The sequence below is a fragment of the Heliangelus exortis genome, chromosome 15, assembly GCF_036169615.1.
Source record: "Heliangelus exortis chromosome 15, bHelExo1.hap1, whole genome shotgun sequence".
NCBI classification, from domain to species: Eukaryota; Metazoa; Chordata; class Aves; order Apodiformes; family Trochilidae; genus Heliangelus; species Heliangelus exortis.
In genome coordinates, this window is record NC_092436.1 from 6,089,062 (window position 1) to 6,110,508 (window position 21,447).

At 40.2% G+C, this 21,447-nt stretch overlaps 1 protein-coding gene across 2 annotated transcripts in view; it reads left to right on the plus strand.

Annotated features, from left to right (window-relative positions):
* The window catches only part of GRIA1 (glutamate ionotropic receptor AMPA type subunit 1), a 117,093-nt gene that overhangs the window by 73,333 nt on the left and 22,313 nt on the right, over nt 1-21,447 (plus strand). For both annotated transcript variants that reach the window (XM_071758773.1, XM_071758772.1), the window contains exons 8-11: nt 2,129-2,233; nt 4,336-4,446; nt 5,421-5,627; nt 6,757-7,127. In XM_071758773.1, the coding sequence (XP_071614874.1) occupies nt 2,129-2,233; nt 4,336-4,446; nt 5,421-5,627; nt 6,757-7,127 (794 nt within the window). The remainder of the gene's footprint in view (nt 1-2,128; nt 2,234-4,335; nt 4,447-5,420; nt 5,628-6,756; nt 7,128-21,447) is intronic.

Below are 21,447 nucleotides of genomic sequence, written 5' to 3' on the forward strand. Positions count from 1 at the left end.
CTTGAATTATCCTTTCTGTGAAGACTCACAATTAGGCCTATTCTTACAGCTATTCACAGTGTACTTTCACTTCATCTTCTATTTTCTAATGCCTAAGATTTTATAAGCTGTGTAAACACAAAAAGTTTCTCTACTTATTTCTACTCAGATGTCCACAATAAGCTCCTGAATTGCCCTATTTCTGTGTGATGTAGAAAGGAGTCATAGATGGCAGCAGTAAAGATGAAAAGCAATTTGAAACATTGTGCAATTATTTAAAAAAAAAAAGATATCTAACACATTTCAGCAAAACCTATGCTTTTATTAAAGATAATTACCCTTTTTTTCCAGGAAATAGCTCACAAAATATTGCATTTAATCAATGCGACGAGGTTTCAATTGTACTTTGAAAAGATTATGATAGTTTTTGACAGGGTTTTTTTTTGTTAATATTATTTGGTTACCTCATCTGTAAGCAGTTAACTAGCCCCTAACTACTGACTAACCCTGTAAACCAGGAGGCCACAACAGCATCATTCTGCTCCAGCTCTCCCAGCAAGCGTGCCCATGTCTTATACACAAATCTGCCTAAATGCTTCATGTCTCCAGTTGACTTTGCTGGTACTTAGCACTGTTGAAATCAGTCCTCACTATATTTTGTAGTGATTACGTGAGTCTCAGAGGATGATAAATGATGGAAAAGTTGTGCTGCAGTCTCCAGGATGAATGGGAGAAATCCTTTTTGTTACTTCAGTGCCACACAGATATCACAGGATTCAGATTTCAGTCATTCAGATAGAAAAAAATTAGTGCTGTACACCTGCCTTTTAGTGCATATAAAGCTACAAAGTACAAGCAGCCATGACTTGAGCTTCAGAATCAATCAGGACCTGAAAAGAAAAGCAAAGAGTCCATTAAATAACAGACACAGGAGTACTTAAGCCAATGGTGCTTTTATACTGCATCTATCTTTTATGGGCATGTTGTGTCTTGTGAGCAGGGGAAAACATGTTTCTCCAAATGTCACCAGGAATATCTCTTAACTTGAAGGAGCTTCAGAAAATACTGGCAGATGTGTGTTTTCATTACAAACCTTTGCAATAATAGCTTAAAAATACCCACAGTTTAGCCAGATCATCAAAAAGTTTCCTCTGTAATGATACATCCTGCTTTCTACATGATGGGTCTTTATTATGAGGCTCTCAGAGTGTGGGAAGACTTAAGTTGCAGGGACAAGTGGAAAGCATGAGAATAAATCTCTAATTCCCAGTCCCAGTGGCATGACCCAGGTAGTTTATAGAGACCAAAATTTGTACTCTTCCTCCCATGTTTCTGGTTCCCACAGACTGGATATGATGCTACTCAGAATCCCTTCTCCAACCCAGTCTGGGAACTTCCACAGCAAGTGAAATGGTCACACTGAGAGAAGTTCAACTGTTGGGATGTGATATGAAAAACACTCTTCAGCTTGGTGGCATTATGAACAGAGATTTATGATTTGGAATTTCCTATGCAAACTTCATTTGCAATACTTCATATTTGCAATTTGTCAGGTTTTATTAGGCTGGTCCCGAGGTAATTAAATTTGTCTGTTAACTGATGGACCCCTCTCTATTGAAAGATGGCAGTGAGAGCTGTGGCCACAGTTTCATATTTCCTCTAAATACAGCTCCTGACAAATTCTTTACAGAATCCCAACTCCAGATCAGTTAGAAAATACAAAACCAAACCAAACCAACCAACCAATGAAACAAACAAAAAAAAAACCCCACACACAATAAAAAACCCCAAACCAAAACCCAAGTTGTTCAGAGCTGATTTAACTCACTGTCACATCCCATGAGGTTATGGGCTCACACATGTTATCTAACTCCTATGCATTGCTGACTTAAGTAAAATAGAACACTAGGTTTTAAGAGAAAGGGTCTTTAAAAGAAAGGGTAGGTTAAGAGAATGGCTATGCACATGGACAGGCATGCTCTAGGGAATGAGCCTAAATGAAAGCCCAGTGTCACATAGATGTCCTGTCTTCCCTGCATGGATCTGAGACATCTCCATCCTTCTGCACCTCACCTCTTATTGCTGCCACATCACCACTGCAGGAGGTACTGACCAATTTGCTCTTCTCATTGATATTTATGTCTTTAAGGTCCATTTTGAAGGGCTGTCTGGTAACGTTCAGTTTAACGAGAAGGGACGGAGGACCAACTACACCCTCCATGTGATAGAGATGAAACACGATGGGATCAGAAAGGTAAAGTAGGATGCCACCTGCAATCCTGTGTCAAGCACCAGCCTGAGCTTTGTGTTACGGTGTGGTGAAGTCTCACAAAAGTTTCTGTTCATGAAAGCTTGAATGCAGAGATGCCCCAAGAGCATTCCCAGCTCTACATGAGCAAAGCCAAGAGCAAGGGAAAACTCATGGTGTATTAATGAAAATACGTGACATATGGAAGGGGTTATCAAAAGCAACAAGGTAACAAGGTTATTGCAGCTGTAAGGTGGGGATTTCCAGAATATTAAAGTCTTGGCCAGCTCAACATTGGTATTAATAGGGCACACTGGCTCAGGCTCAGCTACAAGGCAGTCTGTTTTTTGCTCTCCCACTTTTTTTTTTCAAGAATGAGCAAGAGCAGAGACAGGCAGAAATTGTCTGCCCTAACCAGTGGAGATGCACCCTTTATGTTGACCTAATTCTTCTCTCCTTTAAGTGACAAGTTTTAGCACTAACTATGTCCTGGTAGCTACACAGACATTTGTGCTGTTCTGGAGTCTTGATCCATTTCTGTATCCCAGAAACTTTGAAAAAATCTGACCTTGTTCAGGGGTGCTGAGCCCTGGAAACACTAATCTTTTTGAAAATCTGAGTCTATTTATGTCCCATGTTCAATACTACCTATTTGAAGAACAAAAAGTAGCTCAGTTATTCTGTCTATAAAGGAGAACTACTAACTCTTTTGGAATGGGAAATTAATTGAACCCTCTCTGCACATCTTCAGTCCCCTGATAAATAAAATACTTGTTTGAAACTGAGTAAAACTTCAAATTGTGAAAGTTCTGAATTTACAGCCCCTACCTCCAATTCGTGATTATATGTAAGAGCTGCTGATGTAAGATCACAGCACACCACAGTCAAGTGAAAAAAAAGATATATTTCTTATTGTAAAAGAAGAATCATTTTGAAGACATATAAAGTGGCCTTCCTCCCCTACATGGTATTTACAGGAGAAAAAAATGCCATATTACAGCCAGTTTGGGGCTATGAACTTCAAGAAGATGGCAGTCTAGAGAGCATCTAGAAGGGAAGGAGCTGAGTGCTAAATGTCTTGATTTTGCTCTGTATTTACTGACAGAAAATTTATTTATTTGGAAGACATACATCACTACCACAATGTGTATTGAATCTTAGATCCACCAAGTCAGAGGTGCAAACCCAACATACACGTCTCCATTTATGCTTCCCTAGGGCACAGCTTTGGAAGGCCTTTCCTCACTCTTCTTTTTCTCTGTGTAATGAAGAGAGATGAGAAGCCTGCATGGATTTTTTTTCTCCTGAGGTGTTACAATCCCTAATCTGCAATCAGCAGGCTTCTGCTTGTGCCCTGTATTAATACCCTTTCCCACTTACTACGATATGAAATTCCTTTCACATGAACAGAGCTCAAGCAGCTGCATACTTACATGAGGTGATGGAAAACCTCTTATAAAATCCAGCCCTCAAAGTGGATAACATTACAATGACCTTCCCTACAGTGATGTTTGGTGGCACTCTGCTTTGCCTGCAAGCAGTGATAGGTCAGCCCAAATCCCTGATTATTAATAAGCACAGTTTAATGTGAGACTCCATCCCATTACAGCTGTTTTGTTTATTCATAACCCCAAACTTTTAGACGCTGGCCAGGGTTAGTTTTTTTCCTCATCTGATTTTTTGCCATGTTGTCTCAAGATACCCTAAGTATCAGTCACTCGTTCATGCAGACTTTTGACTCCAGAATAGCATTTTATCACCCTGTAGCATCAGGACATGTAGGAAAGAACTCAGAAGTCACACAAGGAAAACGTGAACCCTTGGAATAGGGATGGGGCAGGCAATTGCCACAACCCCCAAGTACTTTGCAGCAGTTGTTGCTCTATGCATACAAGCACTCTGCTGCCATAGTGTATCATGAACATTATTTTCAGGTTGGAGGTATGGTGGGATGGGGAAGTTCCTTATGTGACCAGCAAAAAATTGATATTTATCAGAGGAGATCTCTGGTTGGGTATGAACAGACAAAGCTGACCTTGCTCTGATAATCCTGTTACCACATATTACAAAAAGATGTCAAAGAGGTATCCTGGTTTTATATTTGGCAGATTGGATATTGGAATGAAGATGAGAAGTTGGTTCCAGCAGCCATAGATACTCAAAGTGGGAATGAGTCTACAAGCCTCCAGAACAGGACTTACATTGTCACAACTATCCTAGTAAGTGCTGCAACTTCTCTCACAGCTCTCCCTTTCCCCCTTCTCCCTGATGTGCAGACTCTCTCTTCCCCCTCATCTGCCCTCCTTTGTACTGTATCATTTTTATAATAGCACTAATGATAATAAAAATAACAATAATAACAGCAATTACTGTTTCCTGCCAGGTCCATAAAGGTATCTGAAAATTGCTGTGGCTAATTAAGTAGGTATTAAAGACCTCTCATGCTTAAGTGCAGAAAATACAAAAGATTATGACAAGATAGTAGAGACATCAGCATAGGTAAATCAGGAACATTATACCTGTGCTTTGTATTTAGCCCACAGAATGGGGCCTGTAATTTTGGGAAGGATAAGCTCTATTGTGCAGATAGGCTTGAATCATTGCTTTAAAAACAAATCTTCACTATAATCATGAAAGAATAATAGGAATCCCATAATACATGGTACCATGTATTGTGTCATTATATACACTTACCCCGCAGAAACGTGAAATTTTACTAACTTGTTTGTTGAATCATTACTTTGAGTCTACAGAGAAGACACAATACCCAAACTGAGTTAAATATGTTTTGGGCTCTCTCCTGCCCAGCAGATTTAATTCTGCCTGTGCCCACACAGGCACAGATATGCCTTTGAAAATTCAGTACTCAGATGCACTAAGAAGAATGCACTGCAGAACCCTACTGAAAGGTTTGTCACTCAAAACCCTTCAGTTACTCCATCCCTATCCAGTCCATCACTGCAGAGGCTGCACACAGATTCTGAGTGAATAAATAGAAAATGTCACCATAAAAAAATGCACATTCTACCTTTTAAAATCAGCCCATTTGTGTTGACTCTGCCCTTTGGTACAGAAGCATAAGGCTAGAATTCTGTAAGGGGACCAGAAGCTGCACGCTGGACTCTAGTCTGAGACCCTATATTCATCTGTAAAATTGTGGAGCACAGCTCAATATTGGTCTTCTCTGTGCCAGGAAGACCCATATGTGATGCTCAAGAAGAATGCCAACCAGTTTGAAGGTAATGAGAGATATGAAGGCTACTGTGTGGAGCTTGCTGCTGAGATTGCCAAGCATGTTGGCTACCACTACAGGCTTGAGATTGTCAGAGATGGGAAGTACGGAGCCCGGGACCCCGACACTAAAACATGGAATGGCATGGTGGGAGAACTTGTTTATGGGGTGAGTTTCCAACCTTGTCCATTGTCATCAGCTCTTGGTACTTGAGAACATATTCAAGCTCTGGAATAAATAGACCCCTGCCTTCTGTCAGCCTGAGCTTGCTTGGGGACTGCAGCTTTGACAATACCTATAACCAGCCCAAGTAAAACATTTTAATTTGGGGAGAGACAGCACATTTTGTGCCTATGGAAATGTCAAAATATTTCCTTTCAACAGTTCCAAGATCCTTTTTTTTTCCAATTTGGAAGACCAAGTATTGAAAGGTCAAACTTTCCCATGGGTAGACTATCCAAATTTTACTCTATTCTGTATTTGCCTGATAATGCCAGAATAAAAGGGTAAGATTTCAAACACTCAGTGGATGACTGGTGAACAGTAGAACTAGACCATTTTCTGTCTAGCCTTTCATTCCATCATCCCAGATATACACCTGCACCCTAACTTCTAAAACTTTTTCACTCTGGTAGTTCTTATTCTGTGGTGTTTTAAGTTACAGACATGTAATTTCCCTTTGTAAGGAAAAGGAAAATTGTGTAGGGAGCATCAGTGCCCAAGTCTCTGTGTCACTGTGTTGGATTGAGGGATGATCTGTCTCCTGCTGGTAGCTCCACGGTATATGCCAACGGCCATTTGGTTGCATTTCCCTTTCCATTTTCAAGATGGATTGTAAAATAAGTGGAAAGTGCACATCAGTGTCACTGGAACATTTTTCCTCTTCTCCTGCATCAGTTATGCGATCAAAAAAAAACAAAAAGGAAAAGAGTTCCTGATGGAAGTAAACATCCTGGCATCCTTTTTTCCAGCTATTGGCCTTTCCTTGCCTCTTTTGATGTCTGGATGATAAAGCTCTTCTAGTGAAAATCATCTGCATTAGTCTATGACATCAGTGGATAAATCAGACAAGAGCTGAGTGGCTGCAAAAAGGAAATGTGATTTCAAAACAGAACCACTAATCAGTAGTGATAAAACAGAAATAATTCACCAATATTATAGGCTGGTTCTTTTTAACATTTCTCTTGCAGTTGTTTTTGTCTCATTTTTTTGAGATAGTGGGGCAAACAGAGAGCATGAGTTACAAGGTACATTTTATCTCTAGAATTCAAATCTCTTTTCTGTCTCTCCTTTTCAGAGGGCGGACGTGGCCGTGGCACCATTAACCATCACTCTGGTTCGGGAAGAAGTTATAGACTTTTCCAAACCATTTATGAGTTTAGGTATCTCTATCATGATAAAAAAACCTCAGAAGTCCAAACCAGGAGTTTTTTCTTTTCTGGATCCTTTGGCTTATGAGATTTGGATGTGCATTGTTTTTGCCTACATTGGAGTGAGTGTTGTCCTCTTCCTGGTGAGTCGCTTCAGCCCTTACGAGTGGCACACTGAGGAGTTTGAAGAAGGACGTGACCAGCCAGCCACTGATCAGACAAATGAATTTGGGATATTCAACAGCCTCTGGTTCTCCCTGGGAGCTTTCATGCAGCAAGGATGTGATATTTCTCCAAGGTGGGTTGCTGTCCCAAGTGAACCTTCCTCCAGGTTATGTGATTTAATATTTTTTCATGCTGAACATGAGGGCACGGTCTTAAGTTGTGCCAGGGGAGGTTTAGGTTGGACATTAGAAAGAATTTCTTTACGGAGAGGGTGCTCAGACATTGGAATGGGCTGCCCAGGGAAGTGGTGGATTCTCTGTCCCTGGAGATATTTAAAGAGCCTGGATGTGGCATTCAGTGCCATGGGCTGGGAACTGCAGCAGTAGTGGATCAAGGGTTGGACTTGATGATCTCTGAGGTCCCTTCCAACCCAGCCAATTCTATGATTCTATGATTTTATGTTCTTTTGACCTCCCTTCCTGAACCATAGTCTTGTTTTCTGAATCACTTACAGAAAGGACCCAAGGGCTCACAGGTCTCACAGCCATAAACTTGGAGCCTCAAACTTATGATCATAAAAATGCTGTGCTAAATTTATGCTGGGGAGTTCTTTTGAGGGAATTTACAGCAATGCAAACAAGATTTTCTAAAGTCACACATTTGCAACCAGTTTTTGTAAGTCATTTATTTTGTTGCCATTAGAAAAAAGGTCATTTCAGCATTATAAAGAAGCTATAAAATTTCAGTAAAGTATGGAGAAATGATACAGTAGGTGCCCTATGAAAGGTCATATACTCTGTGCCAAAGATTATGAAGTGTACTGACTGGCTTTAAGTATTATTGCCCTTTAGAAAGGTCAGAAAAGTATCAAGTTTTCCTTCTGGCTTCCATTTCAGTTAATAGTTGTACTGTCTGAAAGTTCAGTAGGATCCAAAATCCAGAAGGTTCTTCACTTTTGGTGAAGATATTTGTTCTCTGTGTGAATTAATGACTCTTGTGATTACATAATTTTTCTTGGAAAAGCTAGCACAATAGAATGTGGCTGGAAAACTACATGAAGTGCAGAAATTGTAAATCTGTGATAGACACGCATGAAGAGATTTATTTTTAAATAATGTTTGGGAATACCTCCTTCATTTTTAAGAGCTGTCTCACAAGAGACAGAGAATTTGCCTACTGCAGAAGCCCATGATACACAAATCTTCTCAGTGCCTCCTTCTTACAAAGGCATTTAAAAAGAACAGGAAGAGAATCAAAAGCATAGGAGCTACATGGCTGCAAGTCTGACTCTGATAGGTTTTCTTATTTATTTGCACAAGATGTAAGTCCAATAAGTAACATCTGTAACAGTTTAGAGGCCTTTCTTGTGGTATTTGTATATTCAACTGAGGCAGGACTCACAGGCAAGATAAGGATGAGTTTTTTGACACCTCCAGTGTTTTGTGTCCTGGGCAGAGGTACTTTGGGTTTGTGAAGATAAAGAAGGGTTAATGAGCTGTGGCTTGGGATGTGGATCTTATGTACCCATCATTCCCAAGAGGTCTGCTCTGGATGTTGGCTGGAGGTTCATTGGTTTCTTGGTTCAAGATGATGTGGGCAGGTCAAGCACCAAACCAGCAGAGTGCTGGGCTCAGCTGTTGTTCACCCTATCCACAGCTTCAGGTCACAGCACATCTCTGCATCACTTGCACACACCTTGGTTTTTTGTTACTTTTCAAGCTAGAGGTACTGCCAGTCCTGAGAATGAATGTACAGGAAATATATGCACTCTCTGCATTTACATGCCATGGTGACATCTGCTATGATGCTCCAACAAAACCAGATTGCCTTTTTCTTTTCTTTCCCCCATCCTTCCTTTTTTGGGTTTTGCCTCCCTTCTCTTGTAGGGAAATATCAACAGAAATATGTCTTGTATGTGAAAACACCAGGCAGAAGTTTATTTCCCACATTCTGGGATGGTATCAAAGCTCAGGAAACAAAGAGGCACAATACAGTTGGCAAGTGGAGGTAACACTGTACGTCTTGGCACAGCTCCCACAGGATGGGGGGGAGGCCAGGAACCAGCTTGTTGGCTGTCCAATGGAAATTTGTCCCAATATTAATAAGCTTGGGATGGGAAGGGAAAAGGAGGGCACAAGCACCTTGATAGTGACAGCATTTATGAAAGCTTTATCTCTCTCTTGTAACACCACACTGTGCACTAGGGTCAGGTTATTGCCTTTTTCATTTTCATTGTGGTTCTTGTTGTCATTATTCTTATTTAGGAAAGAGAATGTCTTCCTTTGGGGACATTTCAATAACCAGTTTGTGTTCCAGGGAGGAACATGGAGCTGAGACTTTGCAGAATAGCAAATTTTGAAAAAACTTTCATAAAAACTGTTGTGGGAAGATCATTGGTTTTGGTCCGAATAATGAATTGCTCCAGCTAATCATGCTTCAAATCACTATTTCAAAGTGTTGTTTCATTTTGCTTTGAAATGGGAAATGAGAAGGATTCTGTCATTGTTATTTTAATGTTGTTAATTTGATCATCCTGATAATGAAAACTTCAGTTTCATTGAAACCAATATTTTCCCATGGAGTGCAAAATCGCTTTCTGGCTACCAATATTTATGAGAAGAGAAAATTTGAAAACTGAAATATGGTAATTATTATAAGTCCCAATAGTCTGAGCACAGTTCCTTCGTGGTGGTTGCAAGAAGGGGACATTTCTGTGAAATGTGAAAGCAAGGAGGAAGCAGGAGAGTGAGAATTTCTGTAGGATGTTGTTGTACAGAAAGGCTCGGAGTGAGCTCCATATTTCACATGTACTTTTCACACGAACTTGGAGCAGGATTTCTGTGACACATTGCTTGGAAATGACTGCTTGGTAGAATGACATTGTGGGCAGGTGGAGATCTGCTTTATTCCAATATATTTTCTATGCGGTTGCTTCTAAACTTATCACTGTAATCTCAGCATCACCCTGGTAGTGTATTAACCAAAATAAATAGCTTCTGTTATACATCTGTTCTGTCATTCTCTCCCCAGCAGAAAGGAGCAAGTGCAGGGGTGTATTTTGTTTTTGTAGAGGTTTTGGTTTGTTTATTTCAGTTTTGTTTTGGGAAGTAGTAGGGGAAATTTGTCTGGAGGTTTGTTGCTTTTTTTTTTTTTCTCCTAGCATATTTGTTTTAAGTGCATATGCCACTATGTATTTATCACAAAAAAATGTAAGATCAAAACCAGAGACACATCACTCAGCACAGTGGGTGGTGAGGCTCACAGCAGCTCCTTCCTTTTGTAAACGTATATTCCTAAAACTCAGACCAGTCTCTAGGGAACTTTGGTCTCCCACAGAGAAAAAAAAATTGCTTTTGAAGGGAAGCAGTGTCCTTTTTAAGGACAATCTTTCTAACCAAAACTGTAATCAGGCTTTTAAGCATGATAGTCACAACCTACCAAACACTGTAAAAATACAGTGTGGAACTAATGACCTATAGATGGACAAAACCATAGCTGTGAGTTATTTGCTCATACTCTCTTCTCCCAAGGAGTGAGGCTGCTGGGTGTGAGGTTTACAGGTGTCCTTGAAGCTCAGAAGTCTTTTTGTCTCAGTATACACTGGTGAGTGTGACAAAAGCCAGGCAACATGAAGAGTCCAGCAGTAGCTGGTGCCAGTTTGTGTTGTGCCTTTAGATGCTGCAACATAAGAACGAGCAAGGAATCCATCCCTCCTAAGCCATAAGTGACTCAATTTTAGGTACAAAGCTTCACCATAGGAGGCTGTGAGCTCTTGGGTGTTTCCCACTGGGACGCGTTGCCCCCCTTCTGCCCCAGCACCGACCGGTGGCCCCACTGGATGTAGTTCAGTCACTTGCATGAGGATTAATTTGTCCTGGTGGAGGGGAGGTGGTTGCTGTTGTAACCCTTGAGGTCTGTGCTTTCAAAGTCCTGGCTGATGCAGAGCCAGAGGGGGGAAAAGCAGCATTCTGGAGTTGAGTCATTTCATGTACATAGTAACTGGCAGAAACCAGTGAAGTCTGAAATGGGCCATAAACCATTAGGATTTGCAAAGCGCCACCTTAACTCCAGAAAACAGTGATGAAATTGCAGAAGCACCCATTAAATGTGAAATACAGACCCAGAAAGGAGATTCTTGGAGCAGGCATCACAGGTAATAAATATCCTACAGCCAACAGCGAGAGCCTTCAGTAAGAGAAATGTGAAGTAAATATGACTTGCATTTTACCATTTTTTAGAAATGTAATTTGATAAACTGTCTTTAGAGCTTAAAATAAACCCAGTGTGTAGCACCTGTGGAGAGTGGAACCTCACTAACATTCAGAAGGTTCTGCCATTCCTCATTCAGGATGGACCTGAGGCCTTTGGAGGATGAGACTGAGAGTACCTCTGGGCTTCCCAGCCTCTTCTGCAGCAAAACAAGTTATCTAAATTTTTCATCTATACCATCATTTTCCACAAAATAAGTTATTTTATTTTTGTGAAAAAGATAAGAAGGCAGGGAGAAAAAAGTATACTTTTGCTATCAGCTTCCTAGTTTTATCTTCCATTTTTTGTTATCTCAAACTTTTTGCTTCATATGGTTTGAGCCCAGAAGAGACTTCTTGTACATTGGAAACTATTAGATTTAATCCAGTTACTCTTCCTGTGATTCATAGAACTTATGTTTGACTAAAAATAAATATATTTGGCTGAAATGTATCTTCCAGAAAGTCATTTATTCTTCCTGTGAAGATAACGTGAGATAGAATGTACCATGAGATAGAGTACACACAGTTTCCCTCAGCTGAGTGACTACAGGAGTCTTGTCCCCCTTGAAGTTTGGCAGGAAGATAAATACCACACATTATCACCCAGGAAATGCAGCCCTTCAGTGTGCCCTGTGAGGGGAAAATTAAACAGACATCAAAAATAAACCCAGCTTCACAAGGGCTGTCTGCATACTGTGCTGTGGAAACAAAATGTGTATTTTGGATTCAGATCAAAACATACCATAAGTAGGAGGAAAATGTGTAGTCATAGCACAGCATAATAAGAAATCATGACACCATAGCTGGACAACACAGCTTGAAATTTCTCATTATAATCTTCATGACTGAGAACAGAGTTGGAGATAACCTGGTCAGCCTGAGCTGTAAGTGAAGTGTTGGATGAAGCCGATGTCTGGGAGAAAGCAAGACTTGAGAGGGAGAAGATGTTTTGAGAGCATCATCAGGGATGTGTGAGCAGGAAGAGGTCCTGTGCTGATCTGTGCAACATCCATAAAGCACCAGCAGCTGCAAAGTGACTGGGCCAGACCAGTCTTGCATAAAGACTGTAGAGGAGACCAGTGAAGATGAGATCCATCCATCAGCTGTCTTGGGACAGAGCTAAATGAGACTTTGCTTGCTTGCAGAGCTCAGCCCTGAATCCAGTGGAGGCTGCAGCAACCTGAGTCCAGCAGTGAGCCCCTGGCCAAGGGGAATGTGCTGCTGGGGAGGTTTGCAACAGAGATGATGAACGAATGTACTCTGAGGTGGGAAGGAGAGATATAAATGCTGGCTGCTACCCAGTCAATAGCTGTGATCTATTATTTATAGGCATCTTGTGGACATTGTTATTTGTTTTTAATGACAAGGAAACAGTGCACTCTGGCTGATATATAGAGGTTGTAGCTGGGCTTGTGTTTCACCACAGCCTTTGCAGGCTTCCTGTTGTACTCAAGCATAGTGATTTGTCTGTGGAAGAGTAAGTATGCTATTTATTATGTACCTGTAATTAATGCTGAAATTTTTCTTCTGCTGTGTTTCCTTTTATTTACATTGCTTTTTAAATCAATTGAAAGAAGTCACAGGAGACTTCAGCCATAGAACTTGTGGAAATAATAGCAAAATTGCTGCACAAGTTGTAGAGGGTTTATTCCTAAACTAGCCTCTAGGGAATCTGAAAAACAGCAGCACTTTTAAATTTCATCAAGATGTTCCTAGCACTGAAAGATTTTATCTGGTTGGTTCAAGGGAATTATTTCTGTACTGTCCTTTGTTAACTTATATTTGCAGTGTACTTACTTATTTTGCTAAAAATTTAGAATTAGGGAAATTAGAACCAGCTGCATTTAGCAATGAAAAGGATTTTAATTCCTTCCTGAAATGGAGGCTGAGCATTTGTGTTTATTTGGCAGCTTTTCTTGATTTCAGTAGGCGTCTTCTCTGGCACTCCAAGCATCTGCCTGTCTTTTTGGCCTGATGGACAATTATGATGCTGTTCTTGCAGTACCCATTATAACCTCATACCTTAACTTGTCCTGGACAGTCACTGGAGAGCTATGCAAGCTCTCCCAAAGCAGGAATCCCACAAGCAAAGAGGAAAGATATGTGCTTTTCTATTTTGTCCTCACACTGTTTGCACGGGAAGGTCTGGGAATGATGGAACAGAACTTGCTTGCTAAATACTCTCCGGGGCTTGCTCACTGTGCTTGCTCCTGCAGACCAGGTTGTGGCCACCAGCTGGATTCATTTTGCAGCCTGAAGACACAGGGTGTATTTTTGTAATAAAAGAAGCAGCAGTGTGTGGTTTCCTTGGGGAGCACATGAAACCTGCAGCCCATACTGGGTCTGCCCTGGGGAACAAGGCAGGGAAACCAGGCTGGGAGCAAGGTTGGTTCAGCACCCCTGCTACTCCTGCTACAATTGGGGGCTAATCTAGAAAGACCAGGACCTTTTGGGTTTGGCAATTTGCTTGAACTGGTGAGCTGAGGTTGGTCTTTTAAGAATGAAAGTTAAAAATTAGGAGTCCAATTTCTGGAAAAGTCTTCTTTCTTTTTAAAGTGTACCAAATGGTTTTGTTATTATCTCTACTTGGCAGAGTTAATTATGTCTAGGGAGAGGAAATTCAGGTCACAGGGTAACAGCAGTACTTGCAAATCACCAGGAACTGATGACCACACTTATTTCTGAAATGCACATACCAGGGAAAGTGACTCACCAGAGGAGCAGCTTGACAAATTGCACAATATCTAACTGAACAGTTCCCTTTGGAGCTTGCACACTTCCATGGCAACAAAAATGTGGCAGTCAGGGGAAAATGGAATTTTTTTTTAAAACAGTCATCCTTGCTATCCTCTTTTTCTTCTGGAAAAAATGATGAAGGATACAGAGGACTCAGAAGGAGAGAATAACTAGGAAATGAGAGAACATTGCTGAGAAAATGCGACTTCATCTGTAAAGGAAAAGATCAGTCTTTTTTGGATTTCCACACTCTGGCACCTGAAAATTTCTAAATGCTGCAGTGGTGATGAATGAATCTAGTCACTCTTCCACGGGTCTAACTTGAGGCCTTTATCATTGAGGTTGATGGGGGACAGCAAGAAATTTGTTGAAAGTCTCCCCCATTGAGTGACAGATTTACTCATCATCCCATCAGCTATATTTAAAATAAGGAGGCAAATGCTTGTTCCAAAAGCAGATTTATTAGGCTAAAAATATATTTGCAATCACTTTTTTTTCAGAACTAAATAAATGTTTCTCATATTTTTGATTAAGAATGAAGTTTAAAGTAGTGGGAGGGTAAGAGGCTTTTAAGCTATTGGGAAGTTTTATTAGGACTGTAACATGGAAATGGCAGGTGCTCCTGGTGTTTCTGGTGCTGTGCACTGACTCGAGATTGTGAAGAGCACTAAGATTTTTTAGGGTTACCTCTGAGATTTGCAGCTTTCTCCATGAGTCCAACAGGGAAGTTCTCTGAGGCTTCAGGAACTCCTTGTTACATTGTACTCTGACTTGCCAATTTTCAGTCAGTAAAAACCCACACTTTCTCTTTTCATTTTTGTCCCTCTTGATAACCTGTTATCCCTGAGCAGCCAGCTCAGCTGGAGTCTGACATTCTCTGAGCTGCAGTCAGGACTGTTCATGGGTTTATCTCTCTTATAGCTAGGATGGTGTTTTTGTCAAAGAACAGGAGTTGTAAGGAGATTAATTACCTCCATCTCCCTCAAGTGGTGTCCTCTGCAAGGCCACTTGTCACACACTGCTTTAATGCTGGTACTCCAGAAAAAATCTTGTGGTTAAGATGGGAAGCCCTGAACATGTTTTCACAGGGCATATCTGCTTCAGAAACTCCTTCATATATTGTGTTCCACTTCTATCATCATTTAGATATGGTGTGCACACTGTCTAGATACAGAGTCAAGTGGGCATTCAACTTCTCAATTAAAGTTGTTCTGGCTCACGATTCACAAAGCATCCACAGCTGCTCTTTGCTGGCCAAACCTCATGACTTTCCTCTGGGAGGCACAGAGTACGTCCTATTTCACCAGAGTTTGGTATTTATTGTACCTATCCTGCTTTTGTCCCAGATTTCATTCCAATTACTTGTCATGGTAGCTGGGGGATGACCATACCCCTTTCTTGTGAGAAGTTCAGGAATGTGCACAGTGAGCAATGTCCATTCTAACACCCCAAAGTGATGGGCAGGTGAGGACGATGAAAACCTAAATGAAATAGGAAAGAGGTGGCCACTGTTTGTTCATTGTGAAAGGCTTCATGAAACTGAGTGACTGAGAAAAGCAAAATGGTTAGAAAAAAGGGCAAGAGATTTGCTGTGCTTGGGCAGGACCCAGAGTTGAAAGACTCGTAGCATGGAGTCACCTCTGAAGTTCTCCATGATGGTGTCGTCTTTACTCTTTCACTTGGATCAAAGCAGCCAAGGGACAGACAGATTATTCCTGTTTCATATCATCAAATGGTAAGAAAGGGCACAGAGCTTCTGTAGGCAGCCCCTTCTTTCAGCAGCAGCATACTTTATGGCATTCAATCTATTTAAAAAAAAATCCTGTAATTCTGATTAATGCCTACCCAGAAGAGTTGCTGCTTACCCTTAGATCCAAAGGCTAAGCAGCAATAATCCAAACATGATAACCATAACTTACTACTTTGATCTTCAGATAAAAGAGCCTATAGAAGTGCAAAAGTGTTACATCACCATTATTTGGACAACTTCAAAGCATGTTTTATACACTAATGAATTTTCCCAATATAGTCTGATGAGGATAGCAAATGTGTGAACGGAGGAGTAGAAAGGAAGAGGGGACAAAATGAGTCCTTATAGGGATGGTTAAAGGCAAAAGCAGTGAAAATAAGTACCTGGATAGGTGTTAGACATTAAGAGAAGTCCACAAAGGCCCAGCTGCAGAAGTCAAGCATACAGGATGCTCTAGAAAGAATTTTTCCTCTCATTTTTTGAAGCTCTCAATAAGACATGAGATACCAGGCTGCAGAGAGGCAAATAGAGGGAGGGCGTAGCTTTTCATCTCAGCAGCATTTCCAAAGCCTTCAGAATTGAAAAAAAAATAAAAAAAAAATCATCTAATGTGTCTTAGCAGGTGAAATAGGGGCAGCAAAAATACTGAACATTTTTCCCCTTCACAGTCTGGGAGTTTTAATGTTAAAAGGCAGGCACTCCTGTGCACATAAAAATCTTCTAAACAACACAGGCTGGGGAGAAAGAGCAGAGCCATTTCTCACTACAGGGGGTAAGTATGCCTGGGTAGAAAAAAGAGAGGCTCAAAAGTGAAAATAGAGAAACTATAACTTGTACAGTCTTGGTAAGGGATCACATTCTAAATTAGAAATGAGACAGAAAAGGAAGAAAATAATTGGGAATATTACTTGGTTAAAATCTCCAAGTGCAGAAAATACTCTCCACCCAGAAAATGTGTGATCTCAGCAGATTGGCAAACCCAACAAAAGACAGCCAAAAAAAAAAAAAAAAAAAAAAAAAAAAAAAAAAAAAAAAACCAAAAAAAAAACAAAACAAAAAAAAAAAAAACCAAAAAAAAAAAACCAAAAAAAAAAAACCAAAAAAACAAAAGAGGAAAAAGAACCAAGGTAAGGCATCCTAGAATATGAACTAGGTTATTGTAACATTGCCCCAAAGATCTTGGGGAAAAAAAAGAACTGGTAGTTTAAAATCCAAAATGTACTAGAGCTTTGGGGAAAAAGACAGCTTCTTCATCAAGCAGGCTTTGAAGAAGAGACTGAGGGAGAAATCTAGCAACACAGAAAAGGACATAAGTACAATGGGCTATTGTTGGAAAAGAAGGATGACTCCTGTTAACTCTGGGCCACCTAAGGATGAGGAAGTTCCTGAGTAATGAATCTCCTGGGCCTCTCCAGTTTGTGCTTCTGACAAAATTTTATGCTTGTCACCTTGTCAGTTTTTCTCAGCAAAGTCAACAAATATATCCAAAGTAAGAAAAATATGTGAATACCCTTTTTTTACAGTCAATTTTTTGCTCAAAGACATGTAGAGACACTTTTTTTCCTTGTAGCCAAAGCTGGCAAGACTGCAGAAGAAGGATGACTTTGCTTTTCACCAGTGCTCCTGAGCAGCCCAAGGTGTCCATGGGTTTCTCATCAAAAAACTCTGTCTAAAGACATCCTTTGAAGTACCACAGTTTGCAATATGGGGAGGCATGATGTGCCTCTGCTTAAGGAGAGGCAGTGAATTTCTTTCTGTCTGTTCTTCCAGTCAAAATGCTAAGTGAAACTCTTGAAAATAGCTTGTACCTGCTCCATGTAGTCATGCTTATACTTAGCACTACAGCAGCTCAAGCTCCAATGCCTGGAGAACCATAAGTGGCATGATGCATTTCTGACCAAGCAGTAAAACTCATTTTAGGAAGAAGTTTTGCCCATTAAAGGGAAATTGGAGAAAAAGCGCCAATATATTCTTAAAAAGAAGAAATAAAACAGTAGGAGAGTGACCATAATCTGCTGCCCAAGGCCATTAGATTAGGCAGAAAAAAACAGATAAATTGCTACTTATAAGTAAAGCCTCTCAGATATGCATTGCCCTGTTGAATCTGGGAGGTTCTGCATATTTGCAGACAACATGTTCAGTTGTTGCAATATTTACACAGCAAGTGATCCCAAGGCTCCCTGTGTGACAGGATTCCTGCTGGGATTCTGAAATCCATGTTGCTTTCTTCCACCAGCTTCTTGGCTTTGGGGTTCAGATGGGCTGGAATGGTTTGCCTGAAAAGGTGAGAAAGAGCAGATCTCCAGCTCATACACAAAAGATAAGAAGTCCTCAGATTTTTTTCCTTCTTTTATTTGAAACAATAATTAGAAAAATAAAAGCAGAAGAGACTTTAAAAAAGAAAAAAAAAGTTGTGTGTGGAGCTGAAGAAGGAATTTTTACCACTGGGAGAGGTCCGTGAGAATGTCAGTAGAAAACATTGCTATTTCTGTATCTGTAGGAGCTCTCTTACCACTCCATGTCAAAGCCCAGCACCACAGGCAGGACTCCAGGCTCCTGTACCTGGGAGCAGGATTTGATAATAAGTAAATGCAAACTAATGATTGCAAGTAATCTAATAGTACATCATGGGCAGAGAAACATGCATTATAATGATACCAGATTCATGACAAACTCATTCGAAATTATCAGTGACATAGCAGAGAGTAAAAGGATAAGAGCCTTGACAGTGGGTGCACCCAAAGCTGTTCCCAGCTCCACATCCACACACTAAGGTTGTTTCTCTATCTGTGACTGTTTGCAGGCTTTTGAAGCAAATCTGGGGTTCACGTAAGGGTTGGAGAAAAAAGGTGAGACCAATCCTGCCAGATGGTCTGTGACACAAAGGAAAAGCAAAGCTCATTTGAGTTGACTTGAGTTTAACGTTGAAAATTTGTTTAAAATAAGAGGTCAACAGAAGCAAAATGGTTGTAACTAATCCACTACAAACTCAGTCTTCAGATAGACCCATGAAATTATCTAGAGTCAGTATTAAATTTGCAGAGCAGCTCTGGAGATCAGAGGACCTGTGTAGGTAGAAGACCAAAAGTTAATTTGACCCACAGTCAGTAGAACAAGCACATAAGAGCTTTTCTTTCCTTTTTTTTTTCTTGCATAAATTCGTTCAGTGATAGATATGTCAGTTGAGTAAGTGATCCTTTATTAGAATTTAATTTAACAGCAAATCTGGGAAATCCTCCCAAAGCAGCTATGGCTTTAGAATCCCAGATTTACACTTCTAATTAAAACACTGTCAGTTTAAGTGTAATTCTCCCTAAGAAATGGATTTGGAGAGAGAGAAGGGAGAAGTGGGAGAAAACTGAGATGCTGCTTGAAGAGTTTTCCAGTGAGGTTTAATTTTTATATGTTCTGATGATCTTGTTTATGCTTTTCCCAAAAATGTCTGATGCTCTTCTAATAACATGGCAGAGCAGAGGCAAACTCCTGTCGACTTTTCATACCTTCTATAAGTGATAAGATCAAAGAGCAAATTGACTGATCAGGGACTGTGTTTTGTTCTAAGAAATCAGAGATTATAACTTCATGACTTCCTTTTTTTCTGTGAAGAATCCATCAATGCTAAGGCTGGAACACACACAAAAATAACTTCATGGAAACAGAAAGAACTTACAATTATTTTCTGTTTTCTATTGGCAAAACACAATTGATTTTGCAAGAAAAGGTAAAAAAGAAACTCATCTATGTGAAAAAAAATCAAAATTATTAATTTCAACTTGATCATGTTCAGTTTTTCCATTAGATAGATATAAAATAACAAATTCCAAAATTATCTTTTAAATTATACATGTGGTAGGTAAGGGTTTAATGTATGATAAAAGCTCGAAGAAGATTATTTGTAATGAGAAAGCTGAAACAGAATTGTTTACCATGATATAATTATATCTTTTAGCTTTTCAGAAATGAAATATTAAGTAATAGAAAACTGCAAAGCTGGATGGGTCCAAACCAATCATTTTCAGAATGCTGCTTTTAGAGGACATTTACAGCCATTATCTTTTTATTCCAATTGAGAATATTAAGAATTCATTTGCAATTTGAGAATTTTCCATGGTGCCCAAATTCTGGTTCTCAGCCAGCTGTAATTTTAAGTAGATCGTGCACTGTGGATAATGTGTATTTACTTTTTACTCACAAGGAAAATATTGGAAAGGATCACCCCATTCTTGCTACTCTTTCAGGGGGCAGGCAGGACCCCAGGTGAGGGAGAGAATGGGGCAGATGATTTTAGCCAGCACAGGCAGGTCAATAATAAGAAGAAACTAAGAGATCTTAATTTGGATTGTGAGAAAAAAGGAGAGTGGAAGTACAAAAATAATAATGGGGTTTGAAAACCTACAATCTGGTCTATCTTGCTATTTCACCCCTTTCCACATCCCAGAATTAGCCATTCATCAAAGCCTCTTGCACTGTTATCCAGTGTTATTTAATCTGGGGCTTTTTTTTTTTTTTAGATACTGCTGTTTGGAAGTATTACTATGAGAATGGAGGTGAAGAGGTCCAGAGGTCAAGTAGACAAATCTAAACATCTGAACCTTAGCATATCTTTAGTGTACTAAAGAGTCTGGTCCATATCATCTTAGCTCTGCAGATGACTGAGTCACCAACTCACTTGTGCTTGGAGAGGTATGGGGACATATAAGTTCTCAATGCAAGAAAATTTAAACCCCATGTTGCCCATTAGAAAATAGAAATGAACATGTTAGGGCTTGACTTGCAGAACATTTGTTAGTCAAGTGGAAGGTCGATTTCTTTTACCTACTGTGGAATGAGATTTTTAAAACTTTAAAATGACTTAAAAGTACAAGGTTTATCTACTCCTTCGTGACTGCTTTTACTAGAGCATAAACATACCCTAGTCCCACTGGCTTTCAACAAGGCTTTTAGCTCCCAAGTATTGAAGTCACTTCTAGAAATAGGACATTATCTCCTAAATTACGAAGTCACTTTTGCAAATGTGTCCCGTGATGGTAGCACTGCTACTCTCCCACTTGGTCTACAGAAGTAAAAGAACAAGATCATAATGGATATTGTCTTTCCAACCAAGTGCTTCTGGTAAGCAGTAATGGGCATTGGCACAAAATCTAAATAGGCAATGTGTTTATCCAGAGAAATCCAGCTTGTCCTGTTCAACCTCTGTTCACTGCTACTGAGCTGTAAGAATGTCCCATGGGATCACACCTGCTTATGTGGTGTTTCATCATGACTGTTACTGTATTTTTTATTGTATTGCATGAGCCTCAAAGAAATTTTGACCAGCACTCCCTTGACTTAGATGCTGCAGAGCCATGGAGCCAAAGGATGACAGATCCTGTATGCTGAGTGTTTGCTCTGCTGTGCTTGTAGTTGTTTAGATTCACAGCTTTTAGCTCCATGGCAGTCTAGCAATGAGAGCAAACACTGCCCGTTGGCAATGTCTGCAACAGATCATCACACATTTGAAGCCCTAACCATGCTCACAGTCATAGCAAGCTCTTTCTCTACTCTTCTTTCCTCCACTGCTTATGAGAAAGAGCATCCCATGTGATAAGAAGTGACGAGCACCAGCAGAAACAGCCCAGATGAAACTGGTGGCTGATACAGCCCTGCATCCTGTCCCATATGGCTCCCATGGGAAAGAAAGTAAAACCCCCTTTTCCTCTTTTCACTGCTCTCCTCGT